Genomic DNA, 23334 nt, shown 5'->3' with positions numbered 1-23334 from the left:
TCTCCAACTAACAGGTTTCCTGTTTCAGCTCAGCACATAGGAAGGCTGAATTGAATAGTCCAATGGGAGTGATGGTGTCACCCTCTGCTAACACCACTGTTTAAGGGATAATGTTCCAAATGGAGGAGTAAATGGCTTTGATGGGTGTTTGAGAACCAGCTGCAAAAGCTGCGTTCCAAGCCTGCTGCAGCCCCTGAGGGTTATCTCTATTGTACCATGAGTTAAAAGAAGATAGGGACAATCAATCCCAGCATCCTCTCCGTCTGCCTCTACCAGCCATACCAACCAAACTCTGTGCACCAAAGCTGGGCAAAACATCTTTTCCTTGAATGTTTGCCCAGATTAAAGGCTGAATTTCCTTTCTCCATATCTAGTCCCCTTATGAGTTTGCTCTCTTGGTGAAATGCCCCTTTGTGCAAAGTATGAGCACAAGGCCTCTGATCTAGTGGTAAAAGCCATGGAATGGAAATCAGAACTCTGGGAGAGAGAGAGAGAGAGAGAGAGAGAGCTGTGAGAATAGTGGATTTTTCAGTTTGCTGGTAATTCCGAAAAATTAGGAAAAAAATTGAACCGAACATAAATGGTTTTGAAATTTTCAGTGAATCAAAAAGTTAAAAAAAGAGAGAGAGAGAGAGAGAGAGAGAGAGAGAGAGAAATCATTGTGGGTCAAATGAAATCCGGAAGTGAAATGTTTCATTACTGCGTCATTCAAGCGTTATTTTAAAATGTGCCTGAATGCATTAAAAGAAATTTGATGGAAATTTCAGAACAAGAAGTCATTTCAATCCAAAAAAGTCAAAGCATTTCATTTTGAAAATGTTGAAACAAAATCTTAAGACTTTTTGGTTTTCTTTTCCTCAGCCCAAACCAGTCTGAAACCGGCGCAAATACAGAAAGCGTTTTGGTGTCCCCAAATCTGCATTTTTAACTGAAAAAAAGTTTTGTCTAAAAAATTCCACTTTACTCCTGGATTCTAGTCCCAGGTCGGTCACAGGCTGACCACCTGCTGTGGGCTGGTCACCTCAGTGGTCTGTATAGCAATCTGTAAAAGGGGGGCGATTATGCCGCTGTACTAAGTAAGGGCAAATACTATTATTATACATGAGGCTGCTGGCTATGAGAAGGATGCATTCATTAGGTCCCTTGCAGCCCTGTAATAGCCTCTGCCCTCATGTACTGTATGTAGGTGTTACAACTGTCCACTGTACTGTAGCACAGCTCTGAAAAACACAAGCCAAAGGAGCGCTGGGTATGGTAGCCTCAGTCTTTCTTCCTACTAGTAGAGGGCAGTGGCATGCACAACTCAGCCAGCCTAGACTGCATACAAGTCCCGGTGCACGTCTGAAGGACGTTTCGGAACAAAAAGTCATTTCAATCCAAACAATCAACACATTTCATTTTGAAAATGCTGACACAAAACACTGAGACGTGTTCTGAATGGGTGGGTGTTTTCCCTCCAACCCAAACCAGCAAGTGACCCCGGTGCAAAAAGTATCACGGTAACTTGCATACCTTTGCCTTTCCAATGCGCGTGAGACGCGAATCCAATGTGACCGCCATACTTCCGATTGAATTCAGCCATCAGGGCTTTGTATGGGTTCCGGATGAGCAGTATGGCTGAATCAAAGGCCTCGATTTCTTTCTGGCCACTTTCATGGGTTTTGATGCAGATTGTCCTTCCACTTCGCCAGTGATCCCTTTCACCTTTGAACCCTTTCCAGAAAAATAAACAGACACAAGAGAATAAGTAAATGCAAAAATAATAATTAAAAAAAAAAAGACCAAAGAAAAGAAAACAGGAAGCAGGAAGAAATCAGATTGCAAGATATATTTGGATGAAGGCAACTGGCAATTTAAAATATATTTGCATCCTCTTTCCAGAAGGAAATAATGTATTTGCTTGGATTCTGAGCAATTCATGTTTTACTTAGCACAGTGCCTGGTTACCCAGTGCAATGATCTGGTGGGTCAGCATGCAACCTCAGCTTCAGTCCTAGTGACAACTGTCAGAGAGTGGGGCCTAATGGTTACAGAAGGGGATGGGGAGTCAGGAATCCTGGGTTGGCTAAATCACTTTGGGCCAGATTGAGCTCTTGTAGCAATGTAGATCAAGAGTAACTCCAGTGGATTCTCTGGAGCTGGGCAAATTGGGTGACCTCTCTCCATGCCTGAGCCTCTCCCATCTGTGAAATGGGATGATGATGCCTGTACTTTACTAGAAGACAGAAGGCTCTGTGAGATTTAGTTTATCAATGCTTGCAAAAATCCACGGTACCGTGGTGCGTTGGAAGGCAGAGGCTGTCCCCAGCTCCACCACACTGCGTCGATCTCAGCCTGTGAGTGCCGAGGTCCCACAGCTTGCTGACGTGAAAGCATGGGGTGGCAGTGGCCGTGTTCTCGGGGCATTCCCAGGGACTTCGAGGGAACATGCTGCTCATGTCTGGATTAGCCGAGGCCAGTTGCTGGAGGCATGCTAGGCAAAGGGCCAGCTGAGGTGGTGAACTGTCCCCCTAATTCGCCTCGCCTGGGACTAAACCACGCACACCACAACTGCAGCGACTCTCAGCGAGATCTGGAGCCTCCTCATTGGTCAATGCCATGTCTAAAGAAGGGGCACCAAAAGCCCCATCATTCCCAGTGCTCCCTGGAAAACAGCACTTTGGGAGCCTCCCCCACTCCAGTCAACAAGGATGGGATGTGTCTGGATTTCATGTCCCCAACAGGGCTCCAAGACTGGATTCCTGGGTTCTTTTCTTGGCTCATTCACTGACTCACATGGCTACTCAGGCAAATAACTTCCTCTCAGATTCCTCATGTATAAAAGGAGGATAGCGATACTTAGCCAGGTTTTTGAATCCTGTGCACCAGTACGCAACAGGTGGTTCAGTGCCAAGGATTCTCCGGTGCCTCTGGCTTTGCGCTGGTGCAGTGAATTTCACCACTTGTCTGCAGAGCTGTCTGCAAACAGACCGATTTCCCAAATCTCAGCTTTCCTTGAGGCCTCAGTGGCAAACACGTTGGCATTCATGAGCCTTCATGGGCTATTTACAGCATTAACCAACATACCTGAGCCCTGGTCTGAATCTGAGGGTCAAGAGCACTTCTTTTAAAGTATAACCTTCCTGGCTCTGGTAGTTTGCACTCAACTCAGTGGTGGCGGCTCGTAAAGTGAGAAATGACACTTGACAGCCTGTTATGGGCGCGCTCAGAGTGCCCATTAATGCCACCGGCCTTTGCTGTTGTCTGTAAATTGGTTTCACTCGTCCGACTTTTAAAGTGGTTTGTTTATATATAGCAACAATCCAGCTCAGCCACGTCCCCTGTACACAGCCAATGAGGCACCACTCGTGTTCAGCCGGGGCAGTGCGGGATTTGTAATAATCCCCCCCATATCTCTGACTGAAGATCTCAACCCTGGACGCTGAGGAGAGGAAAGGCAGGCTCACAGGCCGACAGGTTGAACTCATGTTTGGCCAAGCCTAGAGGTGGCCATCGTGACCCGACCCCTGGGGAGTCCAGCGCTGATTTCCATCCCTATGCAGCAGGCCAACAGGAGGCTTCTGCATCGCTTCCTTTAGCCCAGTTTGGGGGTGTTAAGTGGTGTAAAAGCATTGCGCTGGTTCTCTGCACCAGCCTCAGTTTTACCCACGGCCCATACGATGTCTGGCTGGGGCTTTCACCCAACACCTGGCCTCTGTCCCTGATCCAAGATGACTCAGCAGAGCTCCTACAAGGAATAATTTGTCTTAAATAAACTTGAAGGGAGCGGATGTCTCTGGGCATTGGGAATAGGCTCCCCGCCTCCAGGTTGTGAGCCTGGTCCTGGCTGAGTGATTTAAAGTCATTATACTGCCTTTGGGAGGAGAGTCAGCGGAGTCAGTCCACTTCCTGCTGGCCAGGTGTCCACAGCAGAATTGGCGCTAACTACAGCCTGGGTAGGGCAGGCCGGGCGCCAGGAGTGCTTGGGGGTTCCTGTGGAGTAGAGGCAACGGCCCAATGTGTGGTTGCCGAAATCACTTTGCTTTGCATCCTGTGCCATCTTCTAGGGCTAAGATAACAATAGCAAAAACTACCTGCAAACTCATTTTGGGAAGACACAGATTTCCCTCTCCCAGCTGCTCTGAATTCTACTTATTTTGCTGCTGAGCACACAGGGCTGTGGCCTCACTTTCTTAGTTCACCAGCTGCAAATCCAACTGAGCAGCCAACCAGCTTGCACTCAACCTGCCGAACAGCCTCGTCTCCATGACCCGCAGGCCTAGCTGTATGAAAAATACACACACCATGTCTAAATAAACAGAAAAAAACCATGTCAACAGATGAGTCAAGCCAGGGGGAGCCAGAGGGTGTAAGTAGATGTATTACATCAATTATGGATGTGTAATTTGCTTTCCTCTGTTATGCTGTACAACATAGCTACATGGTCGCTAATCTATGAGTTGCTTGGATACATTCTAGCCCAGTCAGATGAGTAGAAAGCCCAGAATAAACATGAAATACTGTTTGATTTTTAGCCAGCAGAACAAAATGGTTTGGATCATTAGTGTGTAGATTTTGGTGTGTGTGTGTTTTGTTTTTTCTTTAAACTCAGCGGGATAAAGACGTTTAAATAAATTGCTCTAGTGAACGAACATACTCAAGAACCATTGTGCAAAGGAGAACGAGGGGATGGGCATTGGTTGATATAAGTGAACGTGTCTGGAAACTCTATCATGCTGTATCAGCTACAACTATTGCAAAGACATGTCAGATGGGTTCCATAGAATTAAACTGAGCTCAGCATTTTGATACTGAAATTGTAGAGAATCTTGGAATGTATTTGAAATAGACTTCTCATGGACTTGATCTGAGCAAGGACTGGTAAGGTAAAGCCTACCAGGGAAACATGGTCTCTTCTAATCCTAGGAGTGACCAGTTCTGGGCATAAGCCTAGACCCCCTGGAGTCACAGGTTCAATTCCCCACGTGGTCAGCTTAGTTGGTCATCCTTCAGAAGCACATAAACTGAGTGCCATGCAGTTTACTAGGTGTGAGTCTTTCAGATATCTACATGGACATGAAAGAATCCTGAAGGTTTGACCAACATTTCCAATGGTGAGCCATTTGCGCACATACTCAAGGAATAATTTATTCATTGACTATTTTACTCAACAACAAAAAAGTTCTTAAAATTATTCACCCAGTTCCAGTGGCAAACACAACGAAATCAAATTTCATGTATGTATTCAAATGACTATCTATGATAACCATTTGCACTGCAAGGCCAGCTCTGGTATGGACAGCATTAGGAGGAGAGATTTTGTCTGAGATTTTGTTAAAAAAAGAAAAGAAAAGAAAATGGGATCTATAAATAAAGGTATTGAAAATAAATATAAAATCTGATCATCATTATTCCTCTTATCACAAGACTGAATGCTATTGAAAGACCATTTCTTGAGCACTAATCTAGATTGCAAACTCTCTGGGTCTTTCTAGTCGGTGTTTGTGGAGCAAAATGGTGTCTTCAGAGTAGCACATTCTGTGGAACAAACTGGCCTCCTCAGCCCAGCGTGACCTAGTACATACGGTGCATATGAGATTACGCTGCCTGCAGGGTGCCATTTTAAAATGGCATCCTCCATGCTGTCTGGGAGGCAATACATCTGAAAATGGGATCACGCAGGGGGAAAGTTTGGGAACTGCATGCAATGGGGCCCTGAACCCTGCCTACAGCACTACTGTAATACAAAGAATAAATAATAATAATTTATGTATTTTCTTCTGGAGCTTCATGAGAACATAAAAATTACCAGACTAGATCAGGGCAGTGGTCCATTAAGTCTGGTATCCTGCTAGCCACACTGGCCAGCAATGCCTGCTTTAGAGGCAGGTGCAAGAAATCCTGCAGAAGGAACTGACCAAATAACCTTTTCACAGAGAAGTTTCTTCCTGACCACCCTGAGAGGTTGTCTTATGCCCTGGAGCATGAGGGTTTATAACTTTTCCACAAGTCTTCTTTTATAACAAATAACCATATTATTCCACTTTGGATACTATTGTTAGCCATATAAATGGCGACGCCTTCAATGAATCCTACTAATGTCTTTGGCTCAATTATATCTTATGGCAAAAAGTTCCATAGCTAATTGCATAAGTGCATGAAAGCTGTTCTTCCTTGTGTTGCCCTCACTCGTCCCAGAAGCTATTCCTCTGTCCGTTTCAGACCTTCCCTGCACTGAGCACACCTGTAGCTCTTTATAGTTCTAGCCAAGTCATACCGTCATTTTTTACCTCATCGGGGCAGTGTTGCTATTGTCCCTCCAGGGGCTTTAGAGGCAGAATGGGGGAAGAGCTCTTTCCCTGTAAAAATATTAATTTCTCCATCTCACACAGGAACAAAAGATGGATATCCGCAAAATCATTATGCCCAAGGAGAAACATGCTTTGCGAGTCAACCAGCAGCAGTGAGCAGACCGGCAGGCTAACGTTTTTCTGTTAAGCCATCCTGCATGCCCTAAGCAATAACATTTGCGCTGAAGCAGTCTAATTTGTAACCGAGAGATTGGCCTCTCCCAACATAGGGTGAGGGGATTTACTGCATTTCGAAAGCAGATATATTCTTATTTGGAGGAGGGAGTGCTTTTGTGGAATGGCCTGTTTTGTGGTAGGAACAGGGGGAGCTGAGCCTGACAAAAAGCAAAGTGATCTGACTCCATGCTCACATTTCAGTCTGAACCAAAACATTTTTTTGCAATGGGGAAGGGGAGTGGATAACTTGTTCTCAGACGACTTGCCCTTTTCACGCTTTCCCAAGTTACCAGCAAGACGAGAAACAGAAAGAGAACTACTGGGGCTCGTTAAATTATCCAGTGTGAATGATATTCAAAAGGAACTGACCCCCTCTCTCTGTTTGCAAATCATCCATGAGCCCGTTGACGGATTTCAAATACAAACTTTATTCTCTGTTTTACAAAGGGGAACTGAAGTCCAGAGAATTTAATTTAATAATTTAATTTAGCGTTATTCCCTGTTTTACAAAGGTCCAGAGAATTTAAAGTCAAGATTCAGCAGAGAAATTTAGCACGTGTTTAATTTGAAGAATGTGCTTATGTTCCTCTCTGTTCTGCAGAGCACATAAAGGATCCTGGGGGATTCTCCATCACTGGTAATTTTTAAATCAAGATGGGCTGTTTCCTAAAAGATCTGCTCTAGGGATTATTGTGGGGCAGGTTTCCAGACTGTGTCATCCAGGAGGTCAGACTACGTGATCACAGTGGTCCCTTCTGGCCTTGGAATCTTTGCAGCTATGTATAAAGCACGTGTTTAGCTTCAAGCACATGCTTAAATGCCACTAAAAAGGACAAGTGCGCGGCACTTTTTTAGAATCAGGTCCCGTAAAACTGCCTCAAGTTGGGCCACCAGAAGTGTGGTGCTCAAAACCACATGTCCCTTCGGAAATTCCTGCTCATGGTGGCTCCAGATGGAATGGGCTACTGTCTCTTTCAAGAGGCGTTAGCGGGCCAGGAGAGACGACTCGGCTTGATGCTGTTCAGTGGAGGTGGGCTGCGGTCCTGCTAGCCACAGGGAGGTTCCATTGGGTGACCCCCAGATTGCCTCTGTTTTGGCCCTTCTCACTAGGGATCTGTGATGTTTTTGGTTAGCAGTTTGTGCACTCTGGAGGAAGACTGTCAAATCCATGAAAGCCAACCCTTTCTAGTCCTCTACCTGACTGTTAACGCAGGACATCGGTGTTTTACCGTCATAGCCAGCCAGCACGCAGCCTTGCTTTGTTGTATCATTAAATTAACTCTCAGCAGTTTTCCTCTCTGCCCGGGAGATTATTTAAGACTGATTGATGTACCGATGCTGTCTTTGTTATTGTTGCGTTTGGTTGCTGAATTCTTCTTGTGCTCTCTCAGAGGATGGAGATTGTCAACTGCGCTAACTTAGTCTCCCACAGAAGTTATTTTTAAAAAAATCCCTAATGAAATGTGAGTTTAAAGGCAGATTTGATGGTCTTGGGGTGACCCACATGAATCCACAGTTTAGTACTGACATACTACAAAATGGGTATCATAAACAGGGGACAAGGCAGGATAAAGGCAGGGTAAAATACCCAGTTAAGGGGGCGGAGGGAGTCTGTTATAAGACCCCCAAATCGTTTTTATAATGCAAAACAAAGTGGGAGTTTGCCCCCTGGCATTTGGTCCAGCCACGCTGCAGTCGGCTGAGCCTGGAGTTGGTCAAAAATGAGTGGATATTTTATTTATTTATTTATTTATTTTGGTGCAAAAATGTGGAATTTGAAAATTTTTGACAAATTCCAAGCCACTCCAGCCAAGACCTTTTATGGGAAGTTTCAGTCCCCAGCATGGACCACAAGTGACAGCTGCAACACAAACATGACATAGAATTTTTCCACGCCAAAGTGAAGGGCCCAGTCATGGCATGGCCTCGAACCCCAAGCAACAGGCAGTGTGATTGGCTTAGAATCTGTCTCCCAGGTTCCCACTACTCCCAGGTCCACACCGGGTGTGGCATGCATCCCCCGGGAGGCTGGCATAGCAACTGTAGCTGGTGCAATGGGATGGAGGGAGCCAAGGCTCCGCACACTCTCCACCCACTTCCCACCTCCTCCTCCCCCTTGGTCCCACAGAGACTGTTCTTCCTGCTTCCCGCAATCCAAGTAGCTGGTGCCAGGGAATTACCCCCTTATTTACTTGGGAGGTCACGCAAGGCAGCCCACAATCTGGAAGGTGCATGTGGATATGCAGGGGGTGAATTCAGATTGTCCTCATTTGAGCTAAATGGCACCATGCCCCACCCAGGGCTCCGTGGAAATGGCACAGTCCAGCCCTCAAGCCTTTTCCGAGGAGGTGATGCTAGGTGGACCGTGCAAATAGAACTGTATAGCAGGAACAGAAAGGAGTGACGCGTGTCATAGAATCATAGAATATCAGGGTTGGAAGGGACCTCAGGAGGTCATCTAGTCCAACCCCCTGCTCAAAGCAGGACCAATCCCCAATTTTTGCCCCAGATCCCAAATGGCCCCCTCAAGGATTGAACTCACAACCCTAGGTTTAGCAGGCCAATGGTCAAACCACTTGAGCTATCTGTCCCTCCCTCCCTCCTACACCGTGGAGATCACACCACGAGCCTGGGGCAAGACTTGGCCCAAAGCCTGAAGTCTTTCCTCAGGCAAAATTCCTACTGGAGCCAAAGAAAGTGTTGCCTGAATAAGGACTGCTGGGTTTGGGGCCATTTGAAATGCACTAAGCGAATCCCTAGTAACAAATCTACCAAGACATTGTGATGGCTTGAAAGACTCAAAACTCTGTTTCAGAGCAGTGAGGACAAGAAGGGGAAACAGAATCAGCTGTATGTGCTGGCATTTGAGCAGGTGGCTACACTTCTCAAGGGCCTTCCATTAACTGTGGTTTTCAGGTCCCTGTTACTTTATGTTTTACAGCTATTGCTCCTTCATTGACAACACAAGTCAGCGGCTGCTTTGAAATGAGGTACCTTTAGACCAGTGGCTCTTCACCTTTCCAGACTACTGTACCCCTTTCAGGAGTCTGATTTGTCTTGCGTCCCCCCAAGTTCCAGCTCACTCAAAAACTACGTGCTTACAAAATCAGACATAAAAAGACAAAAGTGTCACAGCCCCCTATTCCTGAGAAATGGCTGACTTTCTCGTTTTTACCACATAATGATAAAATAAACCAACTAATATAAATATTGTGCTTACATTTCAGTGTATAGTATATAAAGCTGTATAAAGTCATTGTCTGGTATGAAATTTTAGATTGTACTGACTTCGCTAGGGCTTTTTAAGTAGCCCGTTTTAGAACTAGGCAAATCTCTAGATGTGTTGATGCAGACCTCTGCATACCCCCAGGGATCTGTGTACCCCGATTGAGAACCACTGCCTTAGACCATCCCTGACATGTGTCAGTTTCGGGAAGAAGGGGTAAATCAAGAGTAGTTACATTGAATTAAATGGAATTCTACCCACCTATCTATCGATGAGTTTTCATTGCAGGGAGGAGAATTTGGCCTGTGCACCGTTCATAGGAGCTGACTCTGTGGGTGCTCAGGGCCTGGAGGCAAGGGGTGGAGTGGGGTAGGGTCTGGGGCAGAGCCAGGGGTCGAGCACCCCCCAGCACAATGGAAAGTCAGTGCCAGTGACACCCTTCATGTTCTTTTGCTCATTAATAAAGCACATTTCCTTCCCTACTCACAGTAGTGTATTTTTTAGTTTAAATCTCCTCTGCTGCCTTTCTTCTGAAATCCTTAAAGTTGTCCAGTTCCTGAGATCCCTGTTGATAGGCCATCGGAAGTCACAGAGATAGCAAAAGTGCTGGTGACGCCTGTGACCTTGCATTTTAAATGTTTCCAATACGCATTAAATTGTTAAAGCTAAGAATGCAATAGACCAAGCTTAGTTTTCAGGTTTGAGCCTCTAAGTCAGTTAAAGACAATTTAATTTCGTAGAGGACCTTGGATGATACTTTGAATGATAGAACCAAATTTTATTAAGAGGAAAATGACTAGTAACAGGCATGCACATTACCATTTATACTATATATATCCTGCTAAAACCAGTTATAACCAAACACGGCCCTGGTCCTTGCTCACTTGAATGTTCACATCTGATTGACTCCAACTTTTATTTTTAACTTTTGCTCACACTAACGAACTCAATTTCTCATACTCCTCTATTCTTAGGCCAAAGCCTAATCTCCACTTATTTCTTAACCGAGCACATTTTAAAGGCTACCCGCCCCTCTCACCTTTGTTGTAGAGCGATCCATCGAAGTAATAGCTCCCAGTGTAGAAACCTGTAGCTAGCTCGATGAGATGGCGCGCCCAAGTGTTGCCCGCCCCGGGAAAGCTTGCCAGAGCTATCAGTTGTTTGGACCGAGCTGGTAAAAACCTTCTATCCATACAACGATTGTCTAGAAAGAGAATAAATGGAAGATGTGTCAAGGTGCAATACATAAGATTCCACCACTGAGGTAAGGGGAAGAGAGGTTTTCAGATCTCAGGGGACATACTAACGGAGATGTGGAAATGGTCATTCAGTGATTGGTCATAATGGCCACCGTGGGGGAGTCTCTTTTCCTGCCCCAGGAGCTGAAGCAGCGTTCGGCTTGTTTTGTGGCTAAAGCACCAGGTACCATCCAAACTCCCCTCCACTGTGGCCGCCTCAAGGTTTATTACTATTTTCTGGATCTGTGGACAGTGTGTCAAGAAACACTCCTGCTATTTTGCTGCTACATCCTCAGCCTCGTGTTTGTGTATGATGCATCCCAAACTAAGCACTCTTCCATCAGTTCCTGTGGCCACTGGGGCCTTTCCAGTGATACAGCGACTCTCCTGCCAGTTTCAGGTTCCGCTTTGGCAGCAGGGCATATGAACCACATAGCTCTGGCAGTGAGGATAAGAGGGGGAAACAGAAGGAAAATCAGCTGTATATGTATATATTTAAAGACGTGACTACATTACTCAAGGGCCTTCCATTAACTGTGGTTTTCAGGTCCCTGTTACTTTATGTTTTACAGCTATTGCTCCTTCATTGACAACACAAGTCTGCAGCTGTGATGGCTGGCTGGATCCCAGCTGTGCTGCTTTGAAATGAGGAACCTTCAGACCATCCCTGACATGCTTCGCGGGGGGCTGGGATGTGGGGAGGGTGATGGGGATTGCAGGGATTGGAGAACCATCTCCGGGCCGATCCTGCAGGGAGCATCACTTGGACGGGTTTCAGTGTACAAACATGAAAGGAAATGATCACTTCCCAAAGGATCCCCCACAGAGTTAAAAGCCGTCATCTAAAGTAAGAATGGCCAACAGGAAGACACACAGATCCACCCCCAAAAGGCACAAGAATCTTTGTGGCCAAGCCAGACACACTTTGACACTCCCATTTGTTTGTCAAAGCTTTTTCTTCTGCTACCCGGCTCCGCCATCATATAGTGACCCCTTCTGAAGGCAGATGGACTACAGCAAAGGACACCATGTGTGCTAATAACAGTGTGTATGTCCTAGAGGCAGACCTGGGCTGCAGTTCAAACTTTGGCCCCAGAGGCCCTGGGATGTCTAGATCAGGGACTTGGGTTTGGCCTATTATAGCTATGGGGGATCTGAGGTGAATTTTTTGGGTACAGAGCTGGACATCCATTTCAAAGGTGGTTTTGCTTCAAGGACATGTGTATGTGATGGTCTGAGTGTACTGGTGGATGTATATCTAATCTGTAGGTACTGTGGGTGTGTGCACACAGTGGATGTGTGTGCATGCTTGAGTGTATACCTTAATGGGTTTGTGTGTGCAGATGCCCTGTGCTAGCTTATCTCTGGAATAATCATTCTCATTATAGCTGTTCTCTACTGCCTGGTGACTTGGCCCTTAGACTGAAAATCACATCAGGTCCCTAGGCCGTTCCCTTCTAGGATATCATTTTGCAGCTTGGAAGACGGGCTGGCTTGGCTCCAGGAGTAAACATTGTTAGAGACGGGATCAATCCTCACAACCTTAGCCTCAGAATGGGTCCCAGTTTAACTTTCCCCGGACATTGCCTCTCAGTATCCCCTTGCTTAGTGGGAGGCTGGGTTTTATTAGGGGGTTGTCCCTGGAGTACGCATTAACAGAATATTCCAAGGGACAGAGAGTCGACCCGAGGATTTCCCCGTGGTTTGGAAGCACACTGGTTCTCCTGTTTTATTCTAGTTGTGTCTTTCTTCATCCTCATTGCTAAAGATGCAAAAGAATGCATCACTGGCTGTACTATAGAGAAAATGTGTCAACTCCGTATGGCTTGCTGTAGTCTCCTGGAGCAGACAGAAGCAGTACACAATTAGATGGCTGCACTGGGGAAAGCCTCACTCACTGTAGAAACACTGAAAAGTGCCAGCCACTAAGATAATGTAACTGGGTACAGCTGCTCTAGTTCAAAATTCTGCTGCTTTCGAGGAGCAGCTGGCCAACTCAGATAGGTGACAGGATCACAAAATGCTCAGGAACTGAACATTATAGAAGTATGCGGGTAGATCTCCCATCCTGATACTGACCAGACCTAGTGCTGCTTTGCTTGAGATCACTGTGCAAGGTGGAATGGGTTTAAGTTAGATCCTTTGTGTTCATTGTTTTCTGACGGTGACATCATTGACCTCGCACAGAATTTGGCAGTTCAACCTGCAGGCATTTTGGAGGTAACATGTTCTAAGAGTTCCTTCCCCTGGTTGCTTCTCTAAAAGATGGGTTATTGCTATTGTTCCTATCCCATGCCCTCCTCCGCTCACCAGAGTCTCCAAATAAAATAAAAGGAACAGCATTATCCTGGCCAAACATCTCCTCCAATGACTAGATCATGAAAGGCAGCACTACGTTTGCCTACAGGATGCTGCAGATGGACAGAGGAGTGGCTTTTAAGTGCCAATAATAGATTCTCTGCTCCCACCTATTAGGCTTTCAGCTGCTGAAGTGGGATCAACATTTTATCTTCCCAACACTGATCCCCTGTGCTGAATGCAGCTTATCACCTTCCAGAGCTGGGGATGCCAGCCCAATACTGCATGTCCAGGACTGTTGTCAATCTTATGTAGAATAACCCAGATATATGTTTCAGAGTAGCAGCCGTGTTAGTCTGTATCTGCAAAAAGAAAAGGAGGACTTGTGGCACCTTAGAGACTAAATATGTTAGTCTCTAAGGTGCCACAAGTCCTCCTTTTCTAGATATATGTATAGTTCCTAAGCTGGGTATGTATAAATGCATCCTGCTCTTTTATGTTGATTAATGCAAAAGCATTTTTCAAATGACCACAGAGAAGAGGAGAACTGGAGGAATACTGTACAATAAATCCCTGTGCACACTTGTCTGACTTTTGAAGCCAATTCTCCTGGGCTGGCTGGTGACTCTTTCTCATTCCCATCCCATGAACCTGCCAGTGAACACGAATTGCAAGAATGTTTGTCCAAAGAGCGAAGGCTAAAGAGAATTTTACAGATTATTGGACAGTAGGACGGGGGAGCACATGACTTACCTGCCTCCCAGGGAGCTCTGAAGTTTAATGGACAATTAATGTTTGCAGAGTGCACTGAGCTCCTTGGATAGCTCCATGCTAAATGTTATTAACAGGAGACTTTCTACCCTTTTTATTTTCTAGCAAAAGCTAAAACTGCTTGAGAAAGTCCTTACAGGAGTTTTTGTACAGAACACAAGTAACCACGTTATAGCAAAACAATGTGTTGCAGATGTCCTTTGAAGCCTTTGCTTACTTTGGGCCCTAATGAAATTGATAAAAAAAGAATCTCCTTGAATGCAAAGCAGAGGGCTCCTTTTTATTTACTTAACGTTTTTTGGAACGATCTTGACGGAGCTGGGTCGGGAAGGAATTTTCTTCCAGGGCAGATTGGAAGAGGCCCTGGGGGTTTTTCACCTTCCTCTGTAGCATGGGGCGGGGTCACTTGCTGGAGGATTCTCTGCTCCTTGAAGTCTTTAAAACATGATTTGAGGATTTCAATAGCTCAGACACAGGTGAGATGTTTTTCGCAGGAGTGGGTGGGTGAGATTCTGTGGCCTGCGTTGTGCAGGAGGTCGGACTAGATGGTCATAAGGGTCCCTTCTGACCTTAATGTCTATGAGTCTATGAGACCTTGAATGGGGGGCTGGGAGAAGTCGCCTCTAATGAAAAGTCCTTGAGTTTTCTGTTTAGGATTCCTTCCTCTAATTTCCTGGACTGGCTTTTCCTTTTCTCCTTCCTTGACCCACAGTCTTTTAGCCTGTGTTGTAACTTGTATGGATCTACTCTCAGCCTTGCCTCTGTGAAATGCTAACAGAGTTCAGAAGACAAAGGCACATCTGTCACCCACTCACCAGAAGACAAGCATATTCTTGCAGTCTTCTGCTGAGCAATTTCATGTATGTATCTACTTTGCATTGCAAGCTGGCAAAGTCAAAATGGTCTATGGAGGTTTGAGGATATTTCTTTCTATGACAGTAATCCCCCAAGCACCTTTCTGTAACATTTCTCAAGCAATGATGTCTTCAAACATGATACCTCTGGGCTTTCCGCCTTCATTTAGGCCGCGTTTTCACAGGGTAATAATGTTTTGTACTCAAAGAGGGATTTCAAAGTACTTGACAAGCATGGATAGATTAATAAAACCTCATCACCCCCCTGTGAGGAATGTTAGTGGCATTTTATGGATGGGGAAACCGAGACACAAAGCGATTAAGTGGCATGCACAGCAAGTCAATGGCAGTGCCAGGAGCTGCACCCAGAAATGCTAATGCTCAGCCTAGTTATGATCACCAGACACGGGCTTCCAACTAGGTGCAAGAACAAAGCAGCTAGTCCCACAGATCTGAATGAAGCTGAACCCTAAATTCTTTTTGGTTAGCTAGTGAGAGAACTGAAAACCATTGTCACACGCGGGGCCTACAGGCATTCAGAAGGGACTGATATGCAATGATCCCATGTGATGAAATTCAGAACCACCCAAACAAGAAGAAAATGCTGCAGTGAATGGAAATGAACAGCCTAGTTGGGACACCGGGTGCTTCTTTGGGAAGGAGACTGGATTTGTCACATTTTGCTTTCAAGCAGCCTTCACAGCCTCCTGCACTCTTCCCCCAGGGCAGCAATGGACAGCAGATGCATTGGGATGTCTGGAGGGCTCTGTGACAGAAGATCAGAGACCCATTATTAACCAGTGATTGGTTATTCTGGCCTGTAACTTATTGACAGTGACAAGGAAAAAAAAAAAAAGAAAGAAAAGTCTGCTGAAGGCAGATGGCAAACTGTTATTTCCTGTATCTGATCTAAGCAGTAATTAAAGTCGCATGTTCAAAGGAGGATTTATTTCCTGGGAAATTGAAATAAATGGTAATTTTTAATGAACACCGAATGGATATTTGGAAGCCCAGGTTCTTTTATCCAGGGTGACAGAACGCTCAGAGCTCCACGTATTCTATGGCCAGTTTGGACACGAGTGGAAAAGCTGAAATCTGCCGCAGAGACATATGACCATCTGATCAGTTAGTGTGTCCTTCCTCCCACCCCTTACTCCTATGCCCAGGTAAGACAGAAAGGAAAAGCTACACAGGAAATACAGCTGGGGCAGAGGAACCAAATGTCAGTATAATGTTCAGGGCAGCTCCACTCTGTGGCCCAGATTAGGACCATTAAACAACAGAAGTAGAGTCTGCTCCCACAGAATTCCCCCAAGAGCCCAGCAGAGGCTAGCACCGGGCACTTGGTGTGTGTGTGTGCGGGGGTTAATCTAGTTCTATAGAGCCCACCTGCTGGGCTGAATGTAAATTCACCAAGTCCTGGGGTCTCAAGGTATGTCTACACTACGAAATGAGGTCGAATTTATAGAAGTCGGTTTTGTAGAAAGCGTTTTTATACAGTTGATTGTGTGTGTCCCCACACAAATGCTCTAAGTGCATATAGTCAGCGGAGTGTGTCCACAGTACTGAGGCAAGCGTCGACTTCCGGAGCGTTGCACTGTGGGTGGCTATCCCACAGTTCCCGCAGTCTCCACAGCCCATCTGAATTCTGGGTAGAAATCCCAGCGCCTGATGGGGCTAAAACATTGTCGCGGGTGGTTCTGGGTACATATCGTCAGGCCCCCGTTCCCTCCCTCCCTCCGTGAAAGCAAGGGCAGACAATCGTTTTGTGCCTTTTTCCTTGAGTTACCTGTGCAGACGCCATACCACGGCAAGCATGGAACCCACTTAGCTCACCGTCACCGTATGTCTCCTGGGTGCTGGCAGACTTGTTACTGCATTGCTACACAGCAGCAGTTTATTGCCTTTTGGCAGCAGACAGTGCAGTATGATTGGTAGCCGTCGTCAACGTAGTCCTAGGTGCTCTTTTAACCGGGCTCCTGGGCAAACACGGGAGTGACTCAGCCAGGTCATTTCCCTTGTTTCGTCTTGTGGCGATTCAGTCCCGCACTGTCTTTTAATCTGCAGCTAGCAGAAGACGATGGCCAGTAGTCATACTGCACCATCTTCTGCCGAGCACGCAGGTGTTGACGATGGCTAGCGGTCGTACTGCACAATCTGCTGCCAGCAAGATGTAGAAAGATAGATGAAGTGGCTCAAAACAAGAAATAGACCAGATTTGTTTTGTATTCATTTTCTCCTCCCTCCCTCCCTCTGTGAAATCAATGGCCTGCTAAACCCAGTTTTGAGTTCTATCCTTGAGGTTTTGAGTTCTATCCTTGAGGGGGCCATTCAGTTTCTCGCAAAGCCATCCCCTTTGTTGATTTTAATTCCCTGTAAGCCAACCCTGTAAGCCATGTCGTCAGTCGCCCCTCCCTCCGTCAGGGCAACGGCAGACAATCGTTGTGCGCCTTTTTTCTGTGCAGACGCCATACCACGACTAGCATGGAGCCTGCTCAGATCACTTTGGCAATTAGGAGCACATTAAACACCACGCGCGTTATCCAGCAGTATATGCAGCACCAGAACCTGGCAAAGTGATACCGGGCGAGTAGGCGACGTCAGCGCGGTGACGTGAGTGATGAGGACATGGACACAGACTTCTCTCAAAGCACGGGCCCTGGCAATGTGGGCATCATGGTGCTAATGGGGCAGGTTCATGTGGTGGAACGCCGATTCTGGGCTTGGGAAACAAGCACAGACTGGTGGGACCGCATAGTGTTGCAGGTCTGGGACGATTCCCAGTGGCTGCGAAACTTTCACATGCATAAGGGCACTTTCATGGAACTTTGTGACTTGCTTTCCCCTACCCTGAGGCGCAAGAATACCAAAATGAGAGCAGCCCACACAGTTGAGAAGGGAGTGGCAATAGCCCTGTGGAAGCTTGCAACGCCAGACAGCTACCGGTCAGTCGGGAATCAATTTGGAGTGGGCAAATCTACTGTGGGGGCTGCTGTGATGCAAGTAGCCAACGCAATCAAAGATCTGCTAATATCAAGGGTAGTGACCCTAGGAAATGTGCAGGTCATAGTGGATGGCTTTACTGCAATGGGATTCCCTAACTGTGTTGGGGCCATAGATGGAACCCATATCCCTATCTTGGCACCGGAGCACCAAGCCGGCGAGTACATAAACCGCAAGGGGTACTTTTCAATAGTGCTGCAAGCTCTGGTGGATCACAAGGGACGTTTCACCAACATCAACGTGGGATGGCCGGGAAAGGTACATGACGCTCGCATCTTCAGGAACTCTGGTCTATTTCAAAAGCTGCAGAAAGGGACTTTATTCCCAGACCAGAAAATAACCGTTGGGGATGTTGAAATGCCTATAGTTATCCTTGGGGACCCAGCCTACCCCTTAATGCCATGGCTCCTGAAGCCATACACAGGCAGCCTGGACAGTAGTCAGGAGCTATTCAGCTACAGGCTGAGCAAGTGCAGAATGGTGGTAGAATGTGCATTTGGACGTTTAAAAGCACGCTGGCGCAGTTTACTGACTCGGTTAGACCTCAGCGAAACCAATATTCTCACTGTTATTACTGCTTGCTTTGCACTCCACAATATCTGTGAGAGTAAGGGGGAGATGTTATGGCTGGGTGGGAGGTTGAGACAAATCGCCTGGCTGCTGATTATGCACAGCTAGACACCAGGGCGGTTAGAAGAGCATAGGAGGGTGCGGTGCGCATCAGAGAAGCTTTGAAAACCAATTTCATGACTGGACAGGGTACGGTATGAAAGTTCTGTTTGTTTCTCCTTGATGAAACCCCCCACCCCTTGGTTCACTCTACTTCCCTGTAAGCTAACCACCCTCCCCACTCCCTTCGATCACCACTTGCAGAGGCAATAAAGTCATTGTTGCTTCACATTCATGCATTCTTTATTCATTCATCACACAAATAGGGGGATAACTACCAAGGTAGCCCAGGAGGGGTGGTGGAGGAGAGAAGCACCAGGAGGGGTGGTGGAGGAGGGAAGGACAAGGCCACCCAGCACTTTAAAAGTTTAAAACTTTAAAACTTATTGAATGCCAGCCTTCTGTTGCTTGGGCAATCCTCTGGGGTGGAGTGGCCGGGTTGCCGGAGGCCTCCCCACCGCATTCTTGGGCGTCTGGGTGAGGAGGCCATGGAACTTGGGGAGGAGGGCGGTTGGTTACACAGGGGCTGTAGCGGCGGTCTGTGCTCCTGCTGCCTTTCCTGCAGCTCAGTCATACACTGGAACATATTGGTTTGATCCTCCAGCAGCCTCAGCCTTGAATCCTGCGTCCTCTCATCATGCTGCCGCCACCTTTCAGCTTCAGCCCTCTCTTCAGCCTGCCACTTACTCTCTTCAGCCCGCCACCTCTCCTCCCAGTCATTCTGTGCTTTCCTGCACTCTGACATTGTCTGCCTCCATGCATTCGTCTGTGCTCTGTCAGTGTGGGAGGACAGCATGAGCTCAGAGAACATTTCATCACGAGTGCATTTTTTTCGCCTTCTAATCTTCGCTAGCCTCTGGGAAGGAGAAGATCCTTGAAACACATGCAGCTGATGGAGAAAAAAAAAGGGACAGTGGTTTTTAAAAAGCTACATTTTATAGAACAATGGCTACACTCTTTTACGGTAAACCTTCCTGTTAACATTACATACACAGAAACATGTGCTTTCATTACAAGGTCGCATTTTGCCTCCCCCCAGCGCGTGGCTAGCCCCTCCCCCCTTCCCGTGGCTAACAGCAGGGAACATTTCTGTTCAGCCACAGGCAAACAGCCCAGCAGGGACGGGCACCTCTGAATGTACCCTTAAGAAAAGCACCCTATTTCAATCAGGTGACCATGAATGATATCACTCTCCTGAGAATAACACAGAGAGATAAAGAACGGATGTTGTTTAAATGCCAGGAAACATACACTGCAATGCTTTGTTCTACAATGATTCCCGAGTACGTGCTACTGGCCTGGAGTGGTAAAGTGTCCTACCATGAAGGACGCAATAAGGCTGCCCTCCCCAGAAACCTTTTGCAAAGGCTTTGGGAGTATATCCAGGAGAGCCACGAATGCCAGGGCAAATTAATCATTAAACATGCTTGCTTTTAAACCATGTATAGTATTTTAAAAGGTACACTCACCAGAGGTCTCTTCTCCGCCTGGCGGGTCCGGGAGGCAACCTTGGGTGGATTTGGGAGGTACTGGCTCCAGGTCCAGGTGAGAAACAGTTCCTGGCTGTCGAGAAAAATGGTTTCTCCACTTGCTTGCTGTGAGCTATCTACAACCTCATCATCATCATCTTCCTCGTCCCCAAAACCTGCTTCCGTGTTGCCTCCATCTCCATTGAAGGAGTCAAACAACACGGCTGGGGTAGTGGTGGCTGAACCCCCTAAAAAGGCATGCAGCTCATCATAGAAGCGGCATGTTTGGGGCTTGGACCCGGAGCGGCTGTTGGCCTCTCTGGTTTTCTGGTAGGTTTGCCTCAGCTCCTTAAGTTTCAAGCGGCATTGCTTCGGGTCCAAGTTATGGCCTCTGTCCTTCATGCCCTGGGAGATTTTGACAAATGTTTTGGCATTTCGAAAACTGGAACGGAGTTCTGATAGCACGGATTCCTCTCCCCAAACAGCAATCAGATCCCGTACCTCCGGTTCAGTCCATGCTGGAGCTCTTTTGCGATTCTGGGACTCCATCATGGTCATCTCTGCTGATGAGCTCTGCATGGTCACCTGCAGCTTGCCACACCGGCCAAACAGGAAATTGAAATTCAAAAGTTCGTGGGCCTTTTCCTGTCTACCTGGCCAGTGAATCTGAGTTGAGAGTCCTGTCAAGAGCAGTCACAATGGAGCACTCTGGGATAGCTCCTGGAGGCCAATACCATCTAATTGCGTCCACAGTACCCCAAATTCGACTCAGCAAGGCCGATTTCAGCGCTAATCCCCTTGTCGGGGGTGGAGTAAGGAAATCGATTTTAAGAGCCCTTTAAGTCGAAAAAAAGGTCTTTGTCGTGTGGACAGGTGCAGGGTTAAATCGATTTAACGCTGCTAAATTCGACCTCAACTCCTAGTGTAGACCAGGGCTCAGTAAAGGTGGCCACCATCAGGTGACTTTCCCATCCTGGGAGGTCTGCAGACTGAGATAGCTGGAGAACCACTGTCCCAGGCAGCGCTCCAAGCTCTGCCTCTGATTTAATGGTGCTCATTGTCCTTTGCTGGGGTCACATCAAAGCCTTATAATCAAAACATGCCCCTTGCTGACTTTGAAAGGAAATGAACATGCTCAATATATGGCAGAGTATTCCCACCAGGGCTTGTAACAAAGGCTGCTGTGAACATGCATCACACTGCATGTCCCATCAGCCCAACCCCCAGTAGAGGGTGCACTGACGAATGGGAGGTGGGCAACGGGGGGCCACCAAGGATCAGCATTTGGCTAGGCAGCGGGGAGTCCAAAGCTACTGAGCAAAAGTCTTTGTGAGTCAGAGAGGTACTGGCCCTATTCTCAGCGGAGGGGGGTCGAGCTGTCTCCTGGCAGCCACTTGGCTCTGCTCGAAAGCTGTTAAAGGGGAAGCATCGAGCGAGCAGCTGATGCACCAGCTCTCCAGCATGCACCAGCTCTCCAGCCCCTCTGCAGGGAAGAAGACACCGCAGGCACGTAGCAATAACTATCCAGTATTAGCTGAACTCCAGGTGAGCAGCTGCGCTCAGGGGTTCCCGGCGTCATTGCTCTTGCTGCAAGAGGAGAGTTAGAAACCTCTCGCGCTGCCTCCCCAGCAGACACACGCTGTCGGAGCAAAGAGCCCGGCCCGACGCGCCGTACCTTGCACTTGCGTCTGGTACATGATGAAGTATTCAGCGGTCCCGCAGCTCTCGAACTCCTCGCCGCCGCACTTCTGGGCACACAGCTGCTCGTCCTCGCGCTCGTGGAGGGTGAAGAGCGTGGTGGGGAAGCCGCAGTGGCAGGAGGCCCCCCCCAGGGCTGCCAGCGGGTATTCCTGGGGGGGAGCAAGGGACAGAGCCGCTCAGCTGGAGCCGCCTGAAGCAGGCCAGGAGGCTGGGATGCACAGCCCATTGCTGCCTGCCTGCCAGCTGCCACCCACCACCCGCGCCCACCTGCTTCCTGATCGCCACCAACTCAGCCCCAGACACAGGGCCCATTTCTGCTGCCATCAGAGTTCAGGGCCAGCTCCCATCATCTGCAGGGGCAGCATGGTCAGGCCCTTACTTATTAACGCTGGGTCAGTGATTGAGCACAGTGGCCTGGGAAAGTGTTTCCTTTAGTTCTCCCAAGTTTAGTCATTATCAAAAGGTCCGTCTACACTGCAGCTACACTTCAGCTATCACCCCACCCAGCAAAACAGGAATAACGGCATTGGTGTTTGGGGCCAGTTCACAAGTCTCTGGGGTGACAGAAGCTTTTCCCTCTCTCTCTCTCTCACGATTCCTTTCTGGGTCAGGAGCTGGAAAAGGGCTGTGAATTACAAGAGTGACCGCTCCTAGCTAAATCCCAGAGGGGTAGATTTACTCTTAGGCCCTGATTCTGCACTGCGATCTGCATAGGCAGACTGCTCTCAATCTATCCATGGTACTTCGGTGGCCCCCCCTTCACCAGAGCGCCTCACAATCTTTAAAGCCTGCTATTGTCCCCATTGTAAGGATGGAGCACAGAGAGACTAAGGCCTAGATGCACAAAAGGAGTTTGGCACCACGGCAATGTGCAATGTGCAAACCCCTGCCCCCCCCCCTCACCTCCATCTGACCCTGTAAGTGCCTGAACTCACTAGGCAGCTACATTTCCATGTTAAAAGGTCCGTAAGCACCTTTGCTGGTGCCTCTGGGTGGGCCTTTGGACACACCCCTCTCCTTGGCATCTCCCACTGGCTATCTTCACACACACCCCTCTCCACACCGCAAGGGCCAATTCGGTTCAGGGCACAGAGTGCTTTGTAAATGAAATGTGTTCTGTGGGCCAGATTCCAGTGGCACTCCACAGACCAGCAGTACCTCCACTGCGGCCACGAGCTCTGAAGCCACGTAACCATGCTTGGAGTCGAGCCGGGCGAGGGGCGAGGGGTTATTACTCTGGGCGACCCCATCACAAAGCTGCATAGCTAGCAACGGCAGCTTGGCTTCGACAAAAACCAACCCAACCACAGTTCTAGCATTTCCAGCGCCTCCTCGCCCAGCCGTGGCCCTGCATTCCAAACCACAGGGCTGGAAATTGCCGAGCTATTTGCTAGTGCAGGGTGTAATATATCTGGAGCTATGATACTCCTCTTAGAATCATGGCCTGATGCTGCTCCGGTAATTTGTGAGTTTGTCACCCAGAGTAAGGTTACTAAAAGCCCACAGACTGCATCTTCTGTGACCTCATTTGGATTTTAAAGTGCAGAGTTATGAGGGAACATTCAGAGACTGACAGGCAATTTAACACCCAGGACTGTA

At 47.6% G+C, this 23334-nt stretch overlaps 2 protein-coding genes across 2 annotated transcripts in view; both read right to left on the bottom strand.

Annotated features, from left to right (window-relative positions):
* Positions 1-23334, bottom strand: part of WSCD2 (WSC domain containing 2) — a 135425-nt gene that overhangs the window by 15961 nt on the left and 96130 nt on the right. Inside the window, exons 6-8 of the mRNA XM_048821187.2 lie at positions 21710-21884; positions 10772-10936; positions 1513-1713 (exon numbers count right to left, since the gene is read on the bottom strand). Coding sequence (XP_048677144.1) covers positions 1513-1713; positions 10772-10936; positions 21710-21884 — 541 coding nt within the window. The remainder of the gene's footprint in view (positions 1-1512; positions 1714-10771; positions 10937-21709; positions 21885-23334) is intronic.
* On the bottom strand, positions 18791-20525 carry LOC125622794 (uncharacterized). The gene is made up of 2 exons (XM_048821188.2): positions 20035-20525; positions 18791-19454 (listed from the first exon to the last, which is right to left on the bottom strand). The coding sequence occupies exons 1-2, from the start codon at positions 20434-20436 to the stop codon at positions 18942-18944; spliced, it is 915 nt and encodes a 304-aa protein (XP_048677145.2). The 5' UTR covers positions 20437-20525; the 3' UTR covers positions 18791-18941.

This window comes from Caretta caretta, chromosome 15, assembly GCF_965140235.1.
Source record: "Caretta caretta isolate rCarCar2 chromosome 15, rCarCar1.hap1, whole genome shotgun sequence".
Classification (NCBI taxonomy): Eukaryota; Metazoa; Chordata; order Testudines; family Cheloniidae; genus Caretta; species Caretta caretta.
Note: the sequence above shows the minus strand (reverse complement) of the source record. Positions and strands in the feature narration are given on the sequence as shown.